Source organism: Balaenoptera borealis (genome assembly GCF_965194805.1).
Source record: "Balaenoptera borealis genome assembly, chromosome: 2".
In the NCBI taxonomy this organism is placed as follows: domain Eukaryota; kingdom Metazoa; phylum Chordata; class Mammalia; order Artiodactyla; family Balaenopteridae; genus Balaenoptera; species Balaenoptera borealis.
In genome coordinates this window covers 34,426,299-34,453,390 of record NC_138867.1, presented here as the reverse complement: position 1 = coordinate 34,453,390, position 27,092 = coordinate 34,426,299, and the positions used below count along the sequence as shown (strand labels likewise).

Here is a 27,092-nt window from a genome sequence, read left to right as displayed (position 1 = left end):
ACAGGGTTGTTGTGAGTATAAAATTATATATACTTATTGTGTACTAATATATAATGAGATCATTAATATTTGCCACTTTTAATATTTTGGCATTAGGGATTATTCTGTGTAGAAAAATAGATGGGTTTATGAACACAAGGCAAAATCATGGCTGTGCTTTTCTGTCTGTGCTGAGAAACTGTCGGGGGAGATTTTATGTTGATCAAAACATGTGCATGTACAAGATGGGGCACACACTTCAGATTCTGATGCTCCAAGAAATTAATGATAAATGAGGGGCAGGAGGACGAGATTGTTCCTTCCAATAAAACCACATCTTTAAAAATGCTCCATTAAAGTTGATCATGAATTTCAAAGGAATCACGGTGTATTCATGGGACACCCTGGAGAAGTTAGCCTTCTGTTTCAAAGAGAAATGTCTGGGAAGGACTCCATTTCTCTTGGGAAATTATTTTAAAAGTGCAAATCCATGCTGCCTGCATGTTATTTCCATCCATTTATTTAACTACCAGTGCACTTTAAATGTTTCCCAGCTCCTGCGGGAATCCAGAGGCCCCTTTCCTGGACTCGAAGTTCAGTAAAGGTGGTTTTGGGGGAAATTCTACACCCTTGAAAGTTATGGCGGCCTCATCGAGCAGTCACACCGCCACCTAGTGGCGCGAAGGCTAAGTGCACGCGATTGCTTTGAAACTTGTTCTAGCCTTACTGTGCCTTAAAAGTCATGTTTTCTTTCTACTACTGGAATCCCATGTTAACGAGAGAGAGAGAGAGAGAGAGAAAGAGAGGTCAGGGGAAGTAGACAAAACCTTTCACTGGTCTGAGGCGTTAGCACGGGCTGCCTCTGGGTGAACATTTCTAAGAACAAGAATGTGGGAGAGGACCGTAGCCTACTGGCAAAGTTAAGGCTGTGGTCCCAGGGGTTGTGGCTAAGACCGTGGTTCCAGAATCAAGATCTGAGTTTGAATGGGGGGGATGGGGTCTGCCATTCACCAGCTATGGGCCTTGGGTGAACTGCTGAACTGCCCCATGCCTTGGTTTCTTTTTCTATAAAATGGGGATAACAATAACTTCTTCATGGTTTATTATGAGCTCCTAGCAAAGAAGGCAATCCATAGCATTATCTATTGTCGTGACTGTTTTTAAAAGGAAGATGCTGTAGAAGCTGATATCTCACAGGTCAGGTAGCACAGGACAGTGGACCCAATGGACGAACAAACAGGAGACCCAGATTCTGGTTCTGCCACTAAGTAGCTGTGTGACTTTGGACAGATCACTTACCCTGTTTCCTTTCCTGTAAAATGAAGAGCTTGAATTCACTGATGTTTAAGGTTATTTTCTTTCTCAAACACTGTGAGTCTAAGGTAAGTCTTCCCATTAAAATTGGCCCACCTTTAAGGTCCATTTTGATCTTTCCTTTTACCAAAGCCCAGGGTCAAGCATGTCCCAGGCATTTATTTCTATAGTTGCTGACTGATGAGAAATAGAGATTGGAATTGTCTCTGTATCAGCCACTAGGAATAGACCAAGTACATGTTTGGGCAGGGATGAGAATCCAAAGGGAAATCCTAGAAGCTGAAGAATATTCCCCCATCAGAAGCCGGTCTGGGGTTTCTCTGATACATTTGGAGGGTTCAGAACTTGCTTGGTTTTTTTAATCTTTGCTAACTAGCCTCCTTACATGGACAGGAAACCAGCAAAACCACTGAGCTGTATAAATTCAATATATACTTTATTAGTAGTATTGCCAAGTCTGTGCCACCAATGTTGGTTCGACTAGTACCTGATCTTTCTTCCAAGAGCACGTTAAATGCCACCAAAGCTCACCTACTGCATATAACTAATTCCCCACTCTGTTGTTCCAAGCCAGGGGCCATCCCAGCATGGACACCTTGCTCTGGGGTGGTAACAAATGGTGGCTCAGTAAAGATAATCATGAAACAATACTTTCTGCTCTTCATCCTAAACCTCATCCATGCAAGTGCTTGGACATTTATAGAAATACAGAACAAAGGCATTTTGGATCTTTGTGAGGGTGGGTGTATTAATTTCTTGTGGATCCTATAACAAATTATCACAAACTAGGTGACTTACAACAACAGAAACTTATTCTCTCAGAGTTCTGGAGACCAGAGTTCTGAAATCAAGGTGTTGACAAGGCCATGCTCCCTCCAAAGGCTTTAGAGGAAAATCCATGTTTTGCCTCTTCCAACTTTTGGTGGCTGCTGGCATTCTTTGGCTTGTGGCTGCATCACTCCAAGTCTGCCTCTACCTTCACATGGCCATCTCCTCCTCTCTTGTATTCTCCTCTTACAGGGACACTTGTCATTGGATTTAATGCCACCCAGATAATCAGGATAATCCCCTCACATGAACCTTACATCTGCAAAACCCCTTTTTCAAATAAGGTCATGTGCACAGGTTCTGAGACATGGACATATATTTTGAGATTGCTACCATTGAACCCACTTAGTGAGCACAGAAGACAGAGGGGAAATTTAGAAAGACAAGCAGCCAACATCTGCACCCCAGTTCTATTTACCCATGCTGAATCAGGGTAGCCCCGAAAGATATCCCAGTCCTTGCCATTGAATTTCTGCAACTCTGTTAGCAGGAGTTGATCAATAAAGATGTGAGGATAAGAGCAAGAGGGATCCAGGATCCCAATGGTTTTGCATCATTTTTGTACTCAGATACACCAGGGGACTCTACACCCTCCCATTTGTACTGGCTGGGCTGGTGATTCTCCATAAAGAAATTTTTAGAGAAACAAAGCAGGATGCGTTGGGACATTTAGCATGTGCAGCTTGAAAAAATCTCCAGGGTGATTCTACCACACCCTGTGCTTCTTGCCTTCCTCTTTCCTTGTCTTCACCTCAAAGAGGACATCCAAAATACCTTTATTTACCTTATCAGTCAAAAAATAACTTTAGTCAGTGACAAGTATGCTTGTACCTCTCAAGTCATTTTTACTGGTTTTATTCATATTAGAAGTTTGACATTGTTACATTTTAGCCACACTTATATGTAAGTCATTTAATTTTTTCTAAAAGTTTAAAAAAATATTTTGAATCAAACAAAATTTCATCTGGACAGTAAGATGTTTACATGTAAGTTTGATCTTATTGAAATGCCATTTTCTCCTCCCTTTTGAGTCATTTTCTTTTCTGTTAAATTGAAGTATAATTGATTTACAATACTGTGTTAGTTTCAGTTGTATAGCAAAGTGATTCGGATATATATTATATATATATATATATATATAAAATATATTCTTTTTCAAATTCTTTTCCATTATAGGCTATTACAAGATATTGAATATAGTTCCCTGTGCTATACAGTAAAGCCTTGTTGTTTATTTTATACATAGTGGTGTGTACCTGTTGATCTCATACTCCTAATTTATCCCTTCTCCCCCATTTCCTGTTTGGTAACCATAAGTTTGTTTTCTATGTCTGTGAGTCTGTTTCTATTCTGTAAATAAGTTCATTTTTATTATTTTTTAGAACATATAAGGGATATCATATGATATTTGCCTCCCTCTGTCTGACTTACTTCATTCAGTATGACAATCTCTAGGTCCATCCATGTTGCTGCAAATGGCATTATTTCATTCTTTTTTTATGGCCGAGTAATATTTCATTTTATACATATATATGTATATACACATACATATATACCACATCTTCTTTATCCATTCATCTGTTGATGGACATTTAGGTTGCTTCCACATCTCGGCTATTGTAAATGGTGCTGCAATGAACACTGGGGTGCACCACCCCCTCTTCCCCCCCTTGGTATCCATAAGTTTGTTCTCTACATCTGTGTCGCTATTGCTGCTTTGCAAGTTCATCTGTACCATTTTTCTGGATTCCACATATAAGCGATATTATATGATATTTGTTTTTCTCTTTCTGACTTATTTTACTCAGTATGACACTCTCTAGGTCTATCCACATCTCTGCAAATGGCACTATTTCATTCCTTTTTATGGCTGAGTAATATTCCATTGTATATATGTACCACATCTTCTTTATCCATTCCTCTGTTGATGGACATTTATGTTGCTTCCATGTCCTGGCTATTGTAAATAGTTCTGCAATGAACATTGGGGTGCATGTATCTTTTTGAATTATGGTTTTCTCCAGGTATATGCCCAGGAGTGGGATTGCTGGGTCATATGGTAGTTCTATTTTTAGTTTTTTGAGGAACCTCCATACTGTTCTCCATAGTGGCTGTACCAATTTACATTCCCACCAACAGTGTAGGAGGGTTCCCCTTTCTCCACATCCTCTCCGGCGTTTATTGTTTGTAGATTTTTTGATGATGGCCATTCTGACTGGTGTGAGGTGATACCTCATTGTAGTTTTGATTTGCATTTCTTTAATAGTTAGCAATATTGAGCATCTTTTCATGTACATGTTGGCCACCTTTATGTCTTCTTTGGAGAAATGTCTGTTTAGGTCTTCTGCCCATTTTTTGATTGGGTTGTTCGTTTTTTTGGTATCAAGTTGCATGAGCTGTTTGTATATTTTGGAAATTAAGCCCTTGTCGGTTTACAAATATTTTCTCCCAGTCCATAGGTTGTCTTTCTTTTGTTTATGGTTTCCTTCGTTGTGCCAAAGCTTATAAGCTTGATTAGGTCCCATTTGTTTATTTTTGCTTTTATTTCTATTGCCTTGGAAGACTGACCTAAGAAAACATTGTTACAATTTATGTTCAGAGAATGTTTTGCCTGTGTTCTCTTCTAGGAGTTTTCTGGTGTCATGTCTTATACTTTAGTCTTTAAGCCATTTTGAATTTATTTTTTGTGTATGGTTTGAGGGATTGAGTCATTTTCACTTTGCTCTTGCAATCATTGTAACGTAGAAAAAAAGAAAGAAAACATCTCACTGTGTGAAAATATAAGATCAATTTTTTCACATCAGTTCACATCCATCTTCAACCTCACTTGGGTGATAAACTTTAAGCTGCAGCCAGGTGAGCAATCAATACCATCCCTGGGGGACACTGGATGAGCCAGAATGGCGCCCCAGGTCCCTGAACTGACAATTGGATGACTCATTTTATGGACTCTAGGGGCAGCTCTTTGCTGGAAAGGGACACTAATACAGTCACCTGCCTAAAACCCCACCCCCACACCAAGACACCCTTAGACCAAACATCAAGAAAAGCAAGCAGCATTGTTTCTCTTCTTTTAGTTGTTTCCCCTTTCCAGGTTGCCTGTGATGTTGCAAAGTCAATCAAGATGTTCTGGCCAGAGCCATACACCCACTACACCTTTTTCTGTCTCCTTGTTCATCTCATCCTCTGAGTAGAACAAATGTTAACACATCACCTGCCATGATTAGCGATACTTGGACAGAAGGTAAATTATGAGAGTTTGGTGGAAAATGTTTTGTATCAGAAAAGGAAACTTAAAAAGTTTTGTATGTGAGCTGAGAATTTAAACTCCAAATACTAACTACACAAGAAAGAAAGAGATCCACCAGAGGGCAGACAGCAGAAGCAAGAAGAACTACAATCCTGCAGCCTGTGGAAAAAAACCACATTCATAGAAAGAAAGACAAGATGAAAAGGCAGATGGCTATGTACCAGATGAAGGAACAAGAAAAAACCCCAGAAAAACAACTAAATGAAGTGGAGATAGGCAACTTTCCAGAAAAATAATTCAGAATAATGATAGTGAAGATGATCCAGGACCTCAGAAAAAGAATGGAGGCGAAGATTGAGAAGATGCAAGAAATGTTTAACAAAGACCTAGAAGAATTAAAGAACAAACAAACAGAGATGAACAATAAAATAACTGAAACGAAAACTACACTAGAAGGAATCAATAGCAGAATAACTGAGGCAGAAGAATGGATAAGTGACCTGTAAGACAGAATGGTGGAATTCACTGCTGCAAAACAGAATAAAGAAAAAAGAATGAAAAGAAATGAAGACAGACTAAGAGACCTCTGGGACAACATTACACACAACAACATTCCCATTATAGGGAAGAAAAGAAGAGAGAAAGGACCAGAGAAAATATTTGAAGAGATTATAGCCGAAAACTTCCCTAACATGGGAAAGGAAATAGCCACCCAACTCCAGGAAGCACAGCGAGTCCCATACAGGATAAACCCAAGGAGAAACACGCCGAGACACATAGTAATCAAAGTGGCAAAAATTAAAGACAAAGAAAAATTATTGAAAGCAGCAAGGGAAAAATGACAAATAAAATACAAGGGAACTCCCATAAGGTTAAGAGCTGATTTCTCAGCAGAAACTCTACAAGCCAGAAGGGAGTGGCATGATATACTTAAAGTGATGAAAGGGAAAAACCTACAACCAAGATTACTCTACCCGGCAAGGATCTCATTCAGATTCGATGGAGAAATCAAAAGCTTTATAGACAAGCAAAAGCTAAGAGAATTCAGCACCACCAAACTAGCTCTACAACAAATGCTAAAGGAACTTCTCTAACTGGGAAACACAAGAGAAGAAAAGGACCTACAAAAACAAACCCAAAACAATTAAGAAAATGGTAATAGGAACATACATATCGATAATTACCTTAAACGTGAATGGATTAAATGCTCCAGCCAAAAGACACAGGCTCGCTGAATGGATACAAAAACAAGACCCATATATATGCTGTCTACAAGAGACCCACTTCAGACCTAGGGACACATACAGACTGAAAGTGAGGGGATGGAAAAAGATATTCCATGCAATTGGAAATCAAAAGAAAGCTGGAGTAGCAATACTCCTATCAGATAAAATAGACTATAAAATAAAGAATGTTACAAGAGACAAGGAAGGACACTACATAATGATCAAGGGATCAATCCAAGAAGAAGATATAACAATTATAAATATATGCACCCAACATAGGAGCACCTCAATACATAAGGCAACTGCTAACAGCAGTAAAAGAGGAAATCAAGAGTAACACAATAACAGTGGGGGACTTTAACATCTCACTTACACCAATGGACAGATCATCCAAAATGAAAATAAATAAGGAAACAGAAGCTTTAAATGACACAATAGACCAGATAGATTTAATTGATATTTATAGGACATTGCATCCAAAAACAACAGAATACACTTTCTTTTCAAGTGCGCATGGAACATTCTCCAGGATAGATCACATCTTGGGTCGCAAATCAAGCCTCAGTAAATTTAAGAAAATTGAAATCATATCAAGCATCTTTTCTGACCACAACGCTATGAGATTAGAAATGAATTACAGGCGAACAAACGTAAAAAACACAAACACGTGGAGGCTAAACACTACATTACTAAATAACTACGAGATCAGTGAAGAAATCAAAAAAATACCTAGAGACAAATGACAAAGAAAACACGACAATCCAAAACTGTTGGAATGCAGCAAAAGCAGTTCTAAGAGGGAAGTTTAGAGCTATACAAGCCTACCTCAAGAAACAAGAAAAATCGCAAATAAATAATCTAACCTTACACCTAAAGGAACTAGAGGAAGAAGAACAAACAAACTCCAAAGTTGGCAGAAGGAGAGAAATCATAAAGATCAGAACAGAAATAAATGAAATAGAAACAAAGAAAACAATAGCAAAGATGAATAAAACTAAAAGCTGGTTCTTTAAGAAGATAAACAAAACTGATAAACCATTAGCCAGACTCATCAAGAAAAAGAGGGAGAGGACTCAAATCATAAAATTAGAAATGAAAAAGGAGAAGTTACAATATACACCGCAGAAATACAAAGCATCCTAAGAGACTACTACAAGCAAATCTATGCCAATAAAATGGACAACCTGGAAGAAATGGACAAATTCTTAGAAAGGTATAACCTTCCAAGACTGAACCAGGAAGAAATAGAAAATATAAACAGACCAATCACAAGTAATGAAATTGAAACTGTGATTAAAAATCTTCCAACAAACAAAAGTCCAGGACCAGATGGCTTCACAGGTGAATTCTATCAAACATTTAGAGAAGAGCTAACACCCATCCTTCTCAAACTCTTCCAAAAAATTGCAGAGGAAGGAACACTCCCAAACTCATTCTATGAGGTCTCCATCACCCTGATACCAAAACCAGACAAAGATATGACAAAAAAAGAAAATTACAGACCAATATCACTGATGAATATAGATGCAAAAATCCTCAACAAAATACTAGCAAACAGAATCCAACAACACATTAAAAGGATCATACACCATGAACAAGTGGGATTTATCCCAGGGATGCAAGGATTCTTCAATACACGCAAATCAATGTGATACACCATATTAGCAAATTGGAGAATAAAAACCATATGATCATCTCAATAGATGCAGAAAAAGCTTTTGACAAAATTCAACACCTATTTATGATAAAAACTCTCCAGAAAGTGGGCATAGAGGGAACCTACCTCAACATAATAAAGGCCATATACGACAAACCCACAGCAAACATCATTCTCAATGGTCAAAAACTGAAAGCATTTCCTCTATGATCAGGAACAAGACAAGGATGTCCACTCTCACCACTATTATTCAACATAGTTTTGGAAGTCCTAGCCACAGCAATCAGAGAAGAAAAAGAAATAAAAGGAATCCAAATTGGAAAAGAAGAAGTAAAACTGTCACTGTTTGCAGATGACATGACACTACACGTAGAGAATCCTAAAGATGCTACCAGAAAACTACTAGAGCTAATCAATGGATTTGTAAAGTTGCAGGATACAAAATTAATGCACAGAAATCTCTTGCATTCCTATACACTAATGATGAAAAATATGAAAGAGAAATTAAAGAAACACTCCCATTTACCATTGCAACAAAAAGAATAAAATACCTTGGAATAAACCCACCGAGGGAGACAAAAGACCTGTATGCAGAAAACTATAAGACTTTGATGAAAGAAATTATAGATGATACCAACAGATGGAGAGATAGATATACGATGTTCTTGGATTGGAAGAATCAATATTGTGAAAATGACTATACTACCCAAAACTCTACAGATTCAATGCAATCCCTATCAAATTACCAATGGCTGGCTTCCCTGGTGGCGCAGTGGTTGAGAGTCTGCCTGCCAATGCAGGGGACACGGGTTCGAGCCCTGGTCTGGGAAGATCAGGGTCTGGGAAGATGCTGCGGAGCAACTGGGCCCGTGAGCCACAACTACTGAGCCTGCGCGTCTGGAGTCTGTACTCTGCAACAAGAGAGGCCGTGATAGTGAGAGGCCCGCGCACCACGATGAAGAGTGGCCCTCGCTTGCCACAACTAGAGAAAGCCCTCGCACAGAAATGAAGACCCAACACAGCCAAAATTAATTAATTAATTTTTTAAAAAAATTACCAATGGCATTTTTTATGGAACTAGAACAAGAAATCTCAAAATTTGTATGGAGACACAAAAGACTCCGAATAGCCAAAGCAGTCTTGAGGGAAAAAAATGGAGCTGAAGGTATCAGACTCCCTGACTTCAGACTATACTACAAAGCTACAGTAATCAAGACAATATGGTACTGGCACAAAAACAGAGATATAGATCAGTGGAACAGGATAGACTGCCCAGAGATAAACCCACTCACCTATGGTCAACTAATCTATGACAAAGGAGGCAAGGATATGCAATGGAGAAAAGACAGTCTCTTCAATAAGTGGTGCTGGGAAAACTGGACAGCTACATATAAAATAATGAAATTAGAACACTCCCTAACACCATACACAAAAATAAACTCAAAGTGGATTAGAGACCTAAATGCAAGACTGGACACTGTAAAACTCTTAGAGGAAAACATAGGAAGAACACTCTTTGACATAAATCACAGCAAGATCTTTTTTGATCCACTTCCTAGAGGAATGGAAATAAAAACAAAAATAAACAAATGGGACCTAATGAAACTTCAAAGCTTTTGCACAGCAAAGGAAACCATAAACAAGACGAAAAGGCAACCCTCAGAATCGGAGAAAATATTTGCAAACGAATCAACGGACAAAGGATTAATCTCCAAAATATATAAACAGCTCATGCAGCTCAATATTAAAAGAAGAAATAACCCAATCCAAAAATGGGCAGAAGACCTAAATAGACATTTCTCCAAAGAAGACATACAGATGGCCAAGAAGCACATGAAAAGCTGCTCAACATCACTAATTATTACAGAAATGCAAATCAAAACTACAATGAGGTATCACCTCACACCAGTTAGAATGGGCTTCATCAGAAAACCTACAAACAACAAATGCTGGAGAGGGTGTGGAGAAAAGGGAAACTTCTTGCACTGTTGGTGGGAATGTAAACTGATACAGCCACTGTGGAGAACAGTATGGAGGTTCCTTAAAACACTAAAAATAGAATTACCATATGATCCAGCAATCCCACTACTGGGCATATACCCAGTAAAAACCACAATTCAAAAAGACACATGCACCCCAATGTTCATTGCAACACTGTTTACAATAGCCAGGTCATGGAAGCAACCTAAATGCCCATCGACAGAAGAATGGATAAAGAAGATGTGGTACATATATACAATGGAATATTACTCAGCCATAAAAAGGAATGAAATTGAGTCATTTGTTGAGACGTGGATGTATCTAGAGACTGTCATACAGAGTGAAGTAAGTCAGAAAGAGAAAAACAAATATTGTATATTAACACATGTATGTGGAACCTAGAAAAATGGTACAGATGAACTGGGTTGCAGGGCAGAAGTTGAGACACAGATGTAGAGAACAAACGTATGGACACCAAGGGGGGAAAGCCACAGGGGGGTGGGGGTGATGGTGTGATGAATTGGGCGATTGGGATTGACATGTATACACTCATGTGTATAAAATTGATGACTAATAAGAACCTGCTGTATAAATAAAATAGAAAAAACTTATTTATAAAAAGAAAGAAAGAAAGAAAGTCATGATCCTATGATGTATTCGGGAAAACACAGGACTTATCAGAAACTCTGGGTTTAGATCTCCTTTTTACCATGTGCTTGAACTCCGTTTACCTTTCTGTAACAATAAGAATTTACCAGGCTGTTGGGAACATCAAAAGAGATATTATATATGGAATTTTGTTTTTAAATGTGATTATTAGTTCTAATAATAGAATTAGTAATGGGTGTAAAATACCAAACTCCAGAATGTTTTTTGCCAGATGTACGAGTGTTCATAGAAAAATATTGAGATCATTTATAGCCTGGAATAAGCGACCTTAGTAAAGCACAGACTTTAATCTAGATAGTGGCAAAGTGCCACATACTAGAACTAGCACATAAGCAAGGAATCACCAGTACCCTCAGGAGGGAATGATGGAATGCATGAATGAGAGGGAACGTGAAAACCCAGAGCAGCCGAAGTCGTGTAACACCTTGGAAAATTGAGGGCGCCTGGGAAAAGAGGGTGGCTAGGTGTTAGGAGCAGGATATACATCATGGAAAGGTTGACATTGAGAACATCACAGTTTTGATGAGGAAAGGTGCAACTGACAGTAAAGAGCCCCATGATGACAAAGGTGAGAGAAATTGCTCATTTCCTGGCAAAGTCTTGCTGCTGTGACTTAGAGGAGAGAAAAAGTGAGGTCAGAACTGTGATGTGATTATATTATTTAATCCTGATTACAAAATACTGAATACATTTTCTTCCAAGTTCAAAAGGAGAACAAATAGAATAAAAATGAGTTGAGAGGTGTGGGGGAAGGATTCCACATATTCTGTAGACTGAGGTTTCAAATATCAACCATCTCTGTGTGTGGAATCTTCCATAGTCCTCCTTTTCTTTTTTTCTAAATAAATTTATATTTATTTATTTATTTATTTATTTTTGGCCGTGTTGGGTCTTCTTTGCTGTGCACAGTCTTTCTCTAGTTGGGGCGAGCGGCGGCTACTCTTTGTTGCGGTGAGCGGGCTTCCCATTGTCGTGGCTTCTCGTTGCGGAGCACAGGCTCTAGGTGTGTGGGCTTCAGTAGTTGTGGCACAGGCTGAGCACAGGCTCTGTAGTTGTGGTGCACGGGCTTAGTTGCTCCGTGGCATGTGGGATCTTCCCGGGCAAGGGCTCAAACCCAGGTCCCCTGCACTGGTAGGCGGATTCTTAACCACTGCACCACCAGGGAAGCCCCGCCCTCCATTTCTTATATCTAGTTTTTATTTTCCTCAAATCACATTCTGGCTCCCTCGCTGACGAGCTGCCGCCCCCTGTCTTTTTTTTTTTTTTTTATTCAAACAGAAAGTCACAAAAATTATAATCATCCTCATCAGTTCACTCAGTCCCATGTAATTAATTTTTTTTTTTCATCTTGATCTTTTGTTAGTGCCGCCCCCTGTCTTGATGGGCTTGTTGAAATCTTCCTCTTCTAAGCAGTTCTCTTCACACAGAACTTTTCACACGCTGGGAAGGAAGTGTCTAGAAAACCCCACAGATGGCCTCCTTTCCCCACCCCCGCACTTTCAGTTTCTAAGTTCTTGTCAACTGCAGAAAGGAACTCAAATCCCAGGCTGGGTGTCAAGGTGTCTTTACGTGTGTTGAGAGGGATCTGGGGGCTGAGAATAAAAGACAGCAGGACATTTCTATCTTATTTTTCCTATGCCAAGGAGTATCTTTCTCAGCCATCAAGAATGTTTTATTTCAAATTTCATATATTTTTAGAAAAGTGAGTTTTCTTTTGCTCCTTTTATATGAAAATAGAATAACCATTAGAGTCATAGGTAAATTCCTCATCCATTAATGGTTAAGCCATCAGAGACCATGCCAAAGTCAAAACTGTATTTGTGCAGGAGCTATTTGGTCAGATGACCAGGAAGAGGTTTGAGGATTCTAATTTTAGAATGATGGTGATTTTCAAGCCTGTCTTTAAAGACAAAGGGTATCCAAAAGCCTAACTGATCAATATACCTGGAGAGTTCAAGGTGCCACAGCATTTGGGAGGTGGGTCTTTACTGGTTAAGCTTTACCAGTTGCTGTGTGACCTGGCTTCCTCTACTTCAATTCACCCTAGAAGAGAGAACCCAGTAGGAACCAGGAAAGAGTGCAGAGCAGTAAGTGCCTGAGATCCCACAAGAGGGAATGATGATACACAGTGACATCTGCAGAGGTTTTCTGCTAAGATGCCCAGGCCAGCCTCCTGAGGAAAGAAAGGCCACATTGACCTGCGTCAAGCGAAGCCATGCACACACAGCTCCCGGAGAGACCCCACTCATTCCAGGTGTTTTCTTCCTACTGTATTTCACCTCACAACGCGAGGCTGGTGTGGTCTGCAGTTCCCTCTCCACCTTCACAAGTCACTGACAAAAATGTAAGGGGTTGTCACAGTCGGGGCTGCCACCACTTCTCCCACTGCCAGCTCCTCCTCCCTATGCTTTGCCCAGCCTGCAGCAGTCCACTCCCACCCCAAGAACTCAATTTGTGGTGAGAAGCACCTTCCCACATCCTGTTGAAGAGGGGCCTGATGCTCCCTTCAGTGTCAGAGGCTCAGCCAACTGGAATCCATCACAGCCCGTTCGCCATGAAGTAAACATTCCGTTAAGCAAGGAGCTCTCGAGAATAGATTCATGACTGGGTTCAACGCTCCTTAAGAGGCTAAGGAAATCCTTTTTCCTACTTTCATCTGTATGATCAGTCATGAAGAAATTCGAGTAAATTCAGCCTGTCAGCCATATGTTTAATAGCGATTATGGAAAGAAATGTGCAGGCGTTATGGGAGTGCTTGTTTGGGTAGGGGGGTGGCAGAGGGGGGTTGTTTTCGAGGAATAAAATAAAACCAGGTCCCTGCTTTTACATCTCCTTAAGAAAACAGAGTACACACATTAAATACATAAATTATGATTCATTAAGTACCTAAATATTTAGACAGTGTTAACAGGGATGAAAAAAAGATTACTGCAGTTTCAGTGTCTAGAGTGGAGCTTGCCATCTACTCTCTTGTGAAGCATTGTCATAAGTACTGTATTTTCAACCATTAACTCTATCTTGACAACCAAAAGCAATTAAAGTCGTTTTATTACATAATTTCTAACAATAGAAGTTCTAAGAAAATTTATTTTCAGACTAAAATAATCCACCCCCCCAAAAAAAAATCCCTTTTCCAAGTTTACTGGGTATAGCAGATCAAGTCACTTTGAAGAGAAAAGACAACTTATCACTATGTGTGTGTGTATGTGTTGGGAAGCTGGGGAGGGCTTGGCTTGGTCATGAGGAATATATCTGTTGTTTTATTTTCTTTAATCTAGGCAATATAAATCCATGGTGCTAAATACTACTATTGCTCTATGAAAGTTTGAACTGCTTGAGTCTATTCCAAATTTTCACCAGCCTGCTTCCTACCTCAAGGATGGTAAATTTATCTGGCTTACAGAAGAACTATCTTTTCTGTCTATTTGCTATACCTCTGGTCAATCCTGGGCTGAGTGGATCCTAAATTTGAATAACATGAGCCATCACCTCAGCAGAAGCTGTGTTCTCCCATGCAGCACGCCACCCTCACCTGCCTTCTTTCCTTTTCCACCCGTGCTGGGCAGGACTAGGGCGGGCTTCCTGGAACATTTTCCCACTACATATGCATCTCCTTGCAGCCTGATGCCACTGATGCCGCTCTACCTGGGGTTCTGTTCTGGACAATGGTGGCGGTGGTAGGAACTAATTTTGTTCCTTGAGAAGCACTAGCAATTCAGACCAAATAAATAATGAGTATTGACATGTTATCTCAACATAGTAATAAAAAAAAAAAGAAAACCTACACATGGTAAAATTGATCAATGATGAAAGAAAGAAAGAACAAGGAGAGTCAGAGAGATAGAGGGAGAAAGAGACCAGTTTGGATAAACTATTGTTATTTACCAACTCCCTCATGATTAAAAGCATTAGATGCAATCAAGTGCATTTTCTTCTCTTATTCTTTGGGCTCTATTTAGGAAAGAATAACAGCATCCATAAGAGTGGTTCATTCTCCTCATGCTTTAATTACAAAAGTGACACTAGCACATATTAAGGAGGTAAAATTAGGCTCAAAATTATTTTAAATTCATTAGTTACCTGCGATTCATGGGTGTTTTATTTCTTTTGTGCTTTACAAATGAAACTTTACAAAGATGAGACTTTCAAAGACAAGGAACTTTGAAAACAATCTAGTGATAGTCTTTTGTATTATTAGTTTCTCTACAGTTATTTGTAGGTTTTAGAGTGTATTACATTATAAAAATTAGAAGCAGAATTTCTGGTAAGATGTTTCCAATTATTCAGGAGCAAGAGGATTAGCTCAGGGATTCTCAATCTCAGCACTATTTCGACTGATAATTCTTAGTTTCGGGGTCTGTCCTGGGCGTTGTAGGATGTTTAGCAGCAGCCCTGGCCTCTATTCACTAGTTGTCAAGAGCACTTTCTCAGTCAGCCATTTCAATCAAAGATGTCTCCAGACATTGCCAAAATTGCCCCAGTTTGAGAACTGCTGGATTAACCTAATGCCCAGGTTATATTTAAAACCAAACAAAATCCAGTTACCAATGTTATTAATTTTCCATATGAAAATATGTAGATGAACTAGCTGCAAAAGAAAACATTTTCTTGATGTGTAGTTTCTTGATGTCTGTTCTAAATGCCATCTCAGCCTTTGGTTAAGTATGTACTTGATTTATTGCCTTTATGTAAGTTGCTGAAAGCAAAAAAGATCTCCTGGAATCTGGAGTTGTTAACTAGAAGTACAGAGGATGTAGCTAAAGCATTTTTGCATCTTCCCAGGGACTGCGAAAAGCATGTTAAGTTTATGTTAGTGAAGGTATATAATTCTGAGGAAGGGGAAAACATGGAGGCTAAAGGAAATTCATTTCTGTCAAGAGCATCTCTACAATTACACCTGTATAATTATAGAGCAATGCACGGGAGTAGTTTTGGCTAAACATCGTTCAGACGTTCTCCGACTTAAAATGGTTCGATTTAGGATTTTTCAACGTTATAATGATGCAATATGCATCTAGGAAAAACCGAACTTTGAATTTTTTTTGATCTTTTCCCAGGCTAGCAATATGTGGTACGATACTCTCTCGTGATGCTCACAGCTTCCAGTCAGCTGTGCAATCATGAGGGTAAACAACCCATATACTTGCAGCCATTCCATACACATACAACCATCCTGTTTTACTTTCAGTACAGTATTCAATAAATTACCTGAGGTATTCAACACTTTATTATAAAATAGGCTTTGTGTTAGATGATTTTGCCCAACTATAGGCTAATGTAAGTGTTCTGAGCACGTTTAAGGTAGGCTGGGCTAAGCTATGATGCTTGGTAGGTGAGGTGTATTAAATGCATTTTCTATTTAGGATATTTTCAACTTACAATGGGTTTATCTGGATGTAACTATCATAAGTGGAGAAAGATCTGCACAAACTCATTAACAGCTGGAATTAATAACAATTTGCTTCAAATAAATTTGGAAAATAAATTTCAAGTAAATTTCAAAATAAAATGTTTGTTTTACTTAAATATCTTAAACTCTGAGATCGCCTAGATTGTGAAATGCCTCTTCTTAAGAATAAACAGAAGCCAGATCTTTAAATCATTAAAACTTACAGAGGTCCTGCAAATTAATGTAAGGGGTTAGTAAGGGAGAAACTGGATGTAAATTATGTGAGAACTCTCTGTACTATCTTCTGAATTCTTCTGTAAATCTAAAACTGTTGTAAAAAATAAAGAAATTAAGTCTATTTTTTAAGAGATGGTGCAAATAATATGCACTGATATGGATCCAATTATCAAGGGGGAAAAAGGAGAATTAATATTGAAAATACTTAGCAACGGGAATTGCACAGGCACCAAGCAATCAGAGTGGCTGCTGATCACACATCCCGCTGAGCTGGTGTGTAGCAACTTAGTATCAGTTCAGGATAAAAGCAAGGTGCAAAGCAGGGGTTTCCATTTGTGCAAAAAGCGGGGACAGAAAGGATGTGCATGTGTGTTCATTTTTATATATTTGTATATGCACAGTTAGAAATATACATAACAAGCTGATAACAGTGGTTGACTGACTCTAGAGAGGAACTGGGTAAGTTCACCATGTAATTTATTGTTTAAAGCAGGTCAATTTTGAGAGTAAAAGGGAGCATTATTAATAATTATTCCAGAACAATAGGCATGAACTTGTACTGTACTGATAAGTCAGTATTTATGATCCCCATAGAACTGGGGCATGAGGGCTTGGAGGGTCAGGGTTTAGAGCAGGCTTACTTTTCCCTCTTTCATAAAATACATTGCTCTTACCCTCTTTTAAACTTTTTTAAAGTAAAAAGAGCCCTAGAAAATGGAATGAAATGAGAATGAGAGAATGTCAAACAATTTTTAATCATTTTTGCCTTTCTATCATTATCATAAAGAAAGAAATCTAGCTATTATTGTTAAGATTAAGGGCGAATCTGGGTGTTGAAAATTTTATCTGATAAACTTATTAAGAGTTGTAACAACTAAAAACCTCTAAAGCTAAGCAGTCAGTATAAGAGATTAAATAGTTGTAGAGTTCAGGCTATTGATTTACGAGACATGTTAGTAAATTCAGATGCTGTTATTGTTTCTTCAGTGTGTCCCACGTAGGAACCTGTGGCTCTTTCTTTCCCTGTCTTTCAACATACAGTTGAAAGTTTCAGAGTGGGGGGGAAACCAAACTCAAACATCATAAACTCTATGATGTTATCCAGCAGTATGTTTGTTTCAGTCATATTAATTTAAAATTAAGATGTAACATTAATGACTGTAACTTCAGAATTTGGTCACCTGGAGAAATGATGTTATGTGACTAGTGAATTCGAAAAAAAAATATCATGATGACAGACAACCCTTGGATGTATATTACATGCAATTCTTGATTTAAGAACTTTACATGCATTAACTCATTTAATCCTAATTAAAAAACAAAACCTGGGGGCTTCCCTGGTGGCTCAGTGGTTGAGAGTCTGCCTGTCGGTGCGGGGGACACGGGTTCGAGCCCTGGTCTGGGAGGATCCCACATGCCGCGGAGCAACTAAGCCCGTGAGCCACAGTTGCTGAGCCTGCGCGTCTGGAGCCTGTGCTCCACAACAGGAGAGGCCGCGACGGTGAGAGGCCCGCGCACCGCGATGGAGAGTGGCCCCCGCTCACCGCAACTGGAGAAAGCCCTCGCACAGAAACGAAGACCCAACACAGCCAAAAATAAATAAATAATTTAAAAAAACAAAACAAAACCCGGTGAGAAATAGGTACTCATTATTCTCATTTTATAGGTAAAGAAAACTGAGTTTCAGAGAGGTTAAGTAATTTGCTTGATCACACAGCTAGTGAGTAGCAAAGTCAAGGCTGGAACCCAAGTCAATGATTTCAGAGACGTTGCTATTAACCATGATACTGCACTGCCTCCTGGTTTTGAGTTGGCATCTGGGACTTAAATTCCAAATCAACCACTTCCATATTTTCTAAACTAAAACCAGGGTGTGCAGTTTGACAATGTGTTAGTGTGTCTCATGGATTTCCCCCCATGAAATCCAAGTTGTGAAGTTGCTGTGACTAAATAGGATATCACTTAAATCCTTTAGTTTCTGTTTTGTCACCAATGCAGTGAGAGAGGTGGAATAGATAATTTCTAAGTCTTCACTTTCTTTATAAAAATAGGAAACCCTCCCAGGTTCCAGGCATTCTTTAAAGTGCCTTACAGATATTGATTTCTTTTAAAGCCCTATGACACGACTTTATTAGTCCCTTAATAGAGGTGAGCAAACTGAGGCCCAGGGAGCTTATGTACCTCACCTTACAGTAAATAGCTGATCAGACTCAAAACCTGGCTCCGTATTCGATGCTCTTAACCACTCTACTCTGCAGCCTCTTATCATTCTGGACTAAATTGTAGATCTAGAATATCAATTACAAAATATAGAGTGCGTCTAGAATAAAAGATTCTTCCCTAGAGACAGACTTTCTTCCAGGTGGGGAGCAAATTTTTGTATTGATATTTTTTTATGCATCTTGTGTTAAGGTTTAAAGTCCTCTGCAGCTATGATCTCCCAGGAGGCACAGGGTAGGACCCATCTTCACCTGTTCCCTCTACCAGCACCCAAACTCTCCCTGGTTCTGCTGCCTTCCTGCCTATTACCTCCGGGATTACTTGAGGATTTGAGAAAATCATGGGGATAAAAAAAATGGTCAAGGGAGGCAAGGTAGAAAACAAGATATTTTCAGCAACTTGGATACAGGGTAGTAAATTAAAGGAGCAAAACCAAGCTGGAAATTGCTCCTTTCACCTCATTTTCGCCTCCTGCCTAGGTTCCTTACCCCAGTCCTGAAAGACTATAGTTTGGTACGGAGAGAAACTCTTGCTGAAGGGACCATTTCTTTTAAAATCACCATTCACAGTATTCATCTCAGTGCCAACGTGAACAATTTCCCAAATATATTAGAATCCCGAGGGTTCTATACAAAGAGGAATGAGACAGTTTCTGGACTTTGGAGCCCGAGACAGACCTGAGTCTGCAACCCTGTCCTCACAGTTCCTGGCTGTGAGCCCTTGAATATGCTACTTAACGTTTCTAATAATAATAATTTCCTTACATTGAGCCCAGGCTGAGGGCCAGGCAGGCACTTTACAAATTCTGTCTCTAACACACATGACAATTCTGGCAGATATGCTCTCTTATCCCCATTGTACAGATTGTGCAACTGAGGCCTTGCTAATCAACTAGGATTCCAACCGAGTTCCCATGCTCTTACATGATGTCCTCCTGCAGTTTCAACCTCAATCCTCTTTCCTGTGACATGGAGTTAAATAATGCCATCATCCAAAAGAATGAGATGAGGCGACATAGATAACTTGCCTGGTTCAGAATCAAGCACATGTGTTTACACGCTAAACGGTGGTTCTTATTATCAGGAAAGGAAGTAACACAGGGTCATGTAGCAGGGCCTGCTGTGCTACATGAGTTAAGAGGAGGGAGCAACTCTTCCCAACCGGACAGGATCTGGTTTTGTGGTATCTGAGTGGAGCCTTGAGAGAAGAAATATGCTCGGCAATGACAGGTGAGGATAGAAAGTAAGAAAACGTTTTCTAGGTGAATTTTAAAGCAAAAAATGGAAACTGTCGTGGCTACCTGTGATTTTTTTTTTTTTTTCTAAGCCTCAGATTTTCAAATATTCCTAAGAGAACTAGAAAAGTTCAACTCCTGGCTTTTGAGAGAAAAAGCAAACCCACCATGAATTCTTCCAGGTTACATGGGATTATAGTCACAGAGAAAGGTGACTGCCCGCCCTCTTTACTAGGTAATACCCTAATTCTAGACCAGGGGGACAGAGACTGCAGAAACCAGCATCTGGAAATGAGATTTTCCAGCCTGTCCCTGCTCTTTCCTCGTCACCTGCCCTGTGTGCTCCAGACTATGCCCCTTGATAATGAGCGCAGTCTGCCTGCTAGTCTGGTTCCAGTCGAATCATTTACACTAAATATGTATCAATAAATAGAAAAACTCATTTTATTGCTTATGTATAAAAGTGAGTGGGTTTTTCTGCCACATCTCCCTGTTAGCAAACAGACGGACCTTATATATAGGTGGGAACAAGAACAGGCTTGCAAACACAGAAATGTCAAACGTGGTTATGCTGTGTAAAGCATGCAACCCAGATTTACAGAAGAGTGTGCTTTCATTTTTTAAATGCAGTTTCTATTTAAGAGGCTCAGCTATAAAATATGGAAGAGGTCATTTGTTAGTCACTTTCATATTTTTTCAAGTTCAACAAAACACATAAATACCAAGTTCAGAGTAAATCCAACAAGAGAGTTAGAGAACCAGTGAGAGGAAAGGGGAAAAGATAAGCTGTGACTTAACAACAACAACAAAAAGCAAGTCAGCCTAAGACAACCAAAAAAAAAAAAGTCTAAGTATCATAGCCCTCCCCCTTCAAGAAATTCTCACAACTTATTTTGCCATAGAGGAAGATAAATGTTACAACATCTCACGAACCAATCAGCGACGCTGCAGGCCTCAAACCAGGAAACCCTTTAAAGCGTAGTACTTTAAGTTGTGCAAGTGAGACTTTGGGCTCTCAGTGAGTTTTTGTTCCCTGTGCTTGCAGGATGGGAAAGCAGATGTGAAGTCCCTCATGGCGAAGTTTAACACAGGGGGCAACCCCATGGACCAGGTCTCGGTCAACAGCAGGCCCTTCAAGGTCCCGGGCCAAAACTCCCCTTCAGGAGTACAGGCCAAAAAGAACTTATTCAACAACCAAGGAAATGCCAGCCCTCCTGCAGGACCGAGCAGTGTGCCCAAGTTTGGGTCCCCAAAGCCCCCTCTGGGGGTAAAACCTTCTTCTGAGGAAAAGCCTGACAAGGAGCCCAAACCTCCATTTCTAAAGCCGACTGGAGCGAGTCCCAGGTTTGGACCGCAGGCCAACTCGGCCACCAGAGACCCCGAGGTGAAACCGGGATTTCTGAAACCTGTAGGCCCCAAGCCCATCGACTTGCACAAAGAAGATTCCAAACCTGCGGTTCCCCGGCCTCCTGGGAATAAGCCTTCACTTCACAGTGTAAACCAAGACCATGACTTTAAGCCACCAGGCCCCAAGCCGGGGTCAAATCATCCAGCCCAGGAAAATGAACCGAAGCAAGTCTTCCCAAAGCTGGCTGCGGCTAAAGGCAAGTTTATGTCAGCCTCACAAGATCAGGACCCCAAGCCCCTCTTCCCCAAACCCGTCTTTGGCCAGAAGCCATCCCTGAACGCAGATGACCCCCAGGAAGACGAAAGCCCCACTAAGACTGGGGCTCAACAGAGAGGCCCCCCGGCCCTCCTGGGAGCCAAGGCCAAAGCCGGCCCTTTGAAACCAGCCAGGGACGACCTAGAGAATAGAGAGCATGGAGGTGAGACGTCAAGTCTTCCTTTTCCTGGAGTCGTTCTGAAACCTGCTGCAAGCAGAGGGGCCCCAGGCCTCTCCAAAAATGCTGAAGAAAAGAGAGAAGATAGGAAGGTAGACGCTGCTAGGCACGTCTCGCTGAGCAAAATGAATCCGGAAGAGCCGGCCGCTGGGGCTCCTCCTGCCAAGCTCCTGAAGACACCTTCGAAGCGGACAGTGGCAGGGCCCTGGGGCCAAAGTCAAGAAAAGGAAAAGGAGGACCAGAATTCAGCCGCCCCCAAGCGGAAACCCCTGCCCCCCTTGTTTACCCTGGGCCCCCCTCCACAAAAACCCAGCAGACCGCCGCACGTTGACCTCACGAAATTCCGGAAAGCCGCTTCTGGAAACAGTGAGTTCTTTTCTCATTTGCTATTGCACATGTTATTTTCCCAGCAGAGGGTGTTCTAGCTTCCGGGGAAAAATTTGTAACAAGGAAACCATGCCATCACCGGTACTCCTGTGTGTATGACGACTTTTGTTTGGCATTTTTTTTTCCTCTGGTGTTGGATGTCTGAGAAGGTTGAAATCCTTAGTTTTAGGTCAGCATTCTGTGAGGAAGTGCCTTGGGGCGCTGATTTGGGGGCGTGGGGAGAAATACATCCATTTGATTGCCAAGTGGTTTTGCTTAATGATAACCATTTCTTTTACTTCCTTTGTTGGGTTTCATTTCTGTTGAATGAGACTGAGGTGTGTTCCCTCTACTACCACAAAGGAGTTAGAAGGTGAGCAAACCTCTAAGTCAGTGGAGGATGCCCAGGGGACATTTGACTGTCACGGCTGGAGGTGCTACTGGCGTCTAGCGGGTAGAGGCCAGAGACGCTGCTAAACATCCTACAATGCACAGAACAGCCCCGCCCAACAAAGAATTGTCCAGTCCAAAATGTCAATGGCACAGAGGTTGAGAAACCTTTTTCCAAATGATTTTAAATGTCCACAAATTTCTCATATGTCTCCTAAGCCCAATATTCAAATAGGAGATGCACAGGACTCTTGTGAAATGGCACTTACTGTTTTATATTCTAGCTGTTTTCTATTGCTCCGTCAGCATAAAGTTTTCTGAACGTTTCTGATTCATAAAGTAGTACATAACTAAGATAATAAGCCAGACAAAGGGATACATTATTTTCCTCCTGGGTAAATAGTTTAATTTTCTACCAGAGATGTTACCACCATGCTATGGCACATGCTAAAAGTTGATCCTGAATGACTTGATAAAGATTTGTAACCCTCATAGTGATGAAAGAAGCTCACTTATGCTTGAAATGATTAATATTTTAGGCAAATAATGTACAACCGTTGTTTACTGTGGGAAAGGAAAAAGGATACTTACGAGTGACCACACCACAACTATATATATTTTTTACTTACGAAAGTGTGATCTAATTAAAGCAGTTCTGGGTATAAAGGTAGTTCATTTTTATTTTAGCTCTGTAGAAGCATCTCACAATATGTCATCTTCCTGAGACCAATATTCTCGGTGTCAACCAACACGTTAGGAATCAAATCCCCCATTAATCGGTCTCGTAGAAAGCAAGTTTGGAATGACCCCGTGATCACCTGTCTTCTAGAAAGAGTTAGCCTGTTACACTTATTGTGTCCTCATATGTCACCTTCTCGTTTTAATACTGGGCCATAACTCAGAAATGTTGTTTTTCTGAAAGCTTCTAAAAAAACCCTGTCTTAATTTCCTGTCTTAGTTCTTCTGTGCCTCAGGTAAAAAATTAGCTATCATAACCTCCATTTTATGGCTCTGAGTTCATGCCAAGGAAACTGTCCTGATGTGAAGCGGAAATCCTTGAGAGTTTTCTTCCACGTCTTCCACCTTTATTTGCACTCCACTACCTGGTTTGAGTGGTAGTACCCGGATGGCTGCTGTTGTGCTATTGAAATGCCAGTGAAGTCCTCTTTTGGCTCTGCAGTCCTGGCAAGGTCAGCCTTGAGCTGATTTTCAGTGCAATATAGCTCCAAGAGACCCAGGCAAAATTGCTTAGGAAGCCACGTTGACCCTTGCCCTCTTTCTCCTCCTCCTTGCAACCCTGTCCCCATCCTGACATGCCTCCCCACTGCTCATGTGCCCCATGACACAGTTTAGATTCTAAATCCTCTCATCAGTGTACCCTACCTCCACCCTCTGATCTCTCTATATACATTATGCTTCAAAGTGGACCCTGTTGCCTCTTCATCCACCTCTTCCACAAATCAAAACTCAATCTTCTTAATTTGAACTGACGTCAGGTGGGTGCCAGGATAAAGCAATCTGATTCATAACTTTAAATTCTGAGTAACACCCCTTAACAGCATTCACATTTTTTTTAAAAGCATTTAAATTTTTAACTTATTTTTTAAATAGAAATTTACATCTGGCTCAAAAATGATATAGAGTGGAAAGTACTTTAGTCCGTCTCCACCATTTCCTGGGTCTTCTCAGCCTCTGCTCCACAGAAACCACTCTTCTTAATTTGTATATCTGTCCAAAGTTTCTTTGTGTTTACACAAGCAAATATAAATATAGATATTAATCTCCTTGCTTTTTACTCAATAAGTAAAATACTATATGCAATGCTTTGATCCTTGCTTTTTAAAAATAAAAATAAAATTCCTGTCTATTGTTCCACATTTTAATAAGAGGTTATTGAATATTCTTTAGAGCTGCATGATATTCAGGTAAATGGATGACTCACCTAATTGATTTAACAATTTGTAGTGTTTCCAAACTTTTGCTCTTCCAAACAAAGCTACAGAAAATAACCTTGTACACGTGTCACAAAATGAGCATTTACTTTCTGAACACAGAGAATTTCTTCATAGTCAGGTCTGCTGACTCCTAATCCTACCATTGCTATTTTTCCTAAACCATACTAAGTAATTTAGTACTCCATTTAGAAAGGTTAAAAAAAATACCAGAATTTGAAAGTGTATAATAGTATTCAAATTAACTGAAGCTTCACCTAGTAACTCTGTAGGTTTTCAAAACTCTAGAACTTTTTTCTTAGGCTTCTACATGGCTCCTTCCTTTCCAGGTTCACATCTAATTCCTTAAACCTCTTCCCCAGATCTACCTTCCATCTTTTATCATCTCTGTCCAATATATTAGCCATTAAGGGTGCTTATCATTTATTGAGGACTTGTTACATATTAGATACATGTTACCCCTGTTTATTCCTCCCAAGAAACCAATGAAATTGGAATTCAAGGAGGAAATTAAAGCTCAGAGAGGTTAGGTGACTTGCCCAAGGCCATAATGTGACTAGGCAAAGATAGGGCTGGTCCTCCTGTCTCTCTGATTTCAGAGCCTGTGTCCCCCCTTGCCACCCTCCTTGCTACGGTCCCTCTCTTGAAACATAGGATATTATGAGATAATAAGTCAAGCATAAGTGAAACCCAAAGAATCTTCATTCTTCTCCCTTTCTCTGTCCTTTGGTTAAAACACGTCATTTTTTGTTTTACTATAAATACCACTATAAGCTCCATGTAAACAGAGACCAGTTTGTTTAACATTATTTATTTGGAGCATAGAAATAATATATTCTTGTTAGTTGCTCAGATATGTCCTCCCACTGAAATCCATTTAATCAGAATTTAGTATTCATACTCTTTATAGCTTAGCAATTGCTTTGAAAATGACTTGCTTTTCTGTCTAGATTCCCAAAGAAATCTCTGTCTTTAAGATTTAAAAACAGCCAAGATGTATCTGTGTCAATCATTTTATCACCAGTGTTTTCTGAGATTATATTCCTCTTAGCTCTCAGAGATTTTCTGTTCCATGTATAAGGAGGACCCACCACTTCTTTTGATCAGGCTGACGGATGACAAACGCATCTACTCACTCTAATCCAGTGTGATAAATCTGTCTTCCCTTCAGAGCTGTGATTTGAGTTCTGAGTATTGCTTTTAATCCCCTCATTTGTAAAATGAAGGTTAGCTGTGCTGGTCTTGAGGGCAGTCCTTGCTGGGGACCTGAATGCTGTTCCATTTTCTGACATCTCGTTCAGAGCCCTGTACCAGGACAAGGCCAACCATGCCAGCTCGTTCCCCCTTTGTCTCTGGGAAGATCCTGTTGTGGTATGTAGGGCTTTCATGCTATAGGTTTTGCCTTGACCTTCCCCAGGCTGTTCACCACCTCTGAGTCCACTTCTCCAACCTGGCGTGTATTAGGGAGAATCCACAGGTTTTTCTAGGGTCACTGTCTGCCCCCCGTATTGCTTCTCAGTCTGGGGAACAAGTGGGAAGCTTCACTTGCCTCCTGTGGCACCAGACTCTTTTGTTTCTTCCCTTAGCCACTAATTTTTGAAGTTCATTTAATGAAGTTATTTTCCTTTTCTTGTGCCATGGCTCCTACTGAGTTTGGGATCATGTTTATCTTGCCTTATTTTGTTTTTCCTATTTTATTTGGGAATTGGAGGAGGGACATCCTGTAAGTCCCTCCCTCGTTATGTAATACCAACTAAATATTTCAGTTATAATCCAGGAGTCAGCGGTATTTCCATAGGGACCGTAGGCTCACCCCTTCACAAGGCAGGCAGCAAGATGGCAGCAAGGAAACTCATGTGACTTTGAGTGCCCACTGAGAGCTGTGTTTCGTATCCTCTGGACTGTGCTCGCTGGTCATGGACACTTGGATGACCGCTCCCTATCCCCTCCCCAAGTCTCCTATTCTGAGGAGTCTTCAGGACACAATCAAGAAGGGGCTGGGGGGAGATCCAGCTACCCCATGCGGGCTTCACTCAGACTGTTGATAGCATCTGACCTCCACTAACCTGCAAATCCCTGAGAGCAGTCATATTTTAATCCTTTAACAGCCAATCAGTTTATACTTGGACTACGAGAGGATTCGAATACTGGCTAGGCAGATGAGCCAGGAAAAGGAAAGGACCACTGAACTGACCCCTGGGGAAGGCAGAGTCCCCCTCTTCAGGGCCACTGTCACCACTGAAAAGTCCCCTCAGCATACTGAGGTTCCTGGTTTCTTGCTGGGCGCTCAGTTGGGCCACCAAAATTCTTTCTTAACGGCCTGGGCACCAGCTAGTCTTTTAATATTAATTTTGACATGATAAACCACACTTATTATTTAATTTACAGGAAAAAGTTTCCTTACGGTGATATTCACCAGGCCTGTAAGACAGACTATTGTTTTCTTAACTATGAGAAGAGAAATTTCTGTAAACCCAATTTGGAGCAGCATACCATGATTTACCCTGATGTAATAATAACTCTTCCTGTGATCAAGAGGCTAGAAGTTGGTATATTTTTA

General features: G+C 40.3%; 1 protein-coding gene across 4 annotated transcripts in view; it reads left to right on the top strand.

The window, feature by feature from the left end:
* Nucleotides 1-27,092, top strand: part of FYB1 (FYN binding protein 1) — a 165,980-nt gene that overhangs the window by 51,300 nt on the left and 87,588 nt on the right. For all 4 annotated transcript variants that reach the window (XM_082382249.1, XM_082382248.1, XM_082382250.1 and 1 more), the window contains one exon: nt 21,029-22,190. In XM_082382249.1, coding sequence (XP_082238375.1) covers nt 21,029-22,190 — 1,162 coding nt within the window. Of the gene's footprint in view, nt 1-21,028; nt 22,191-27,092 lie in introns of those variants that run through there.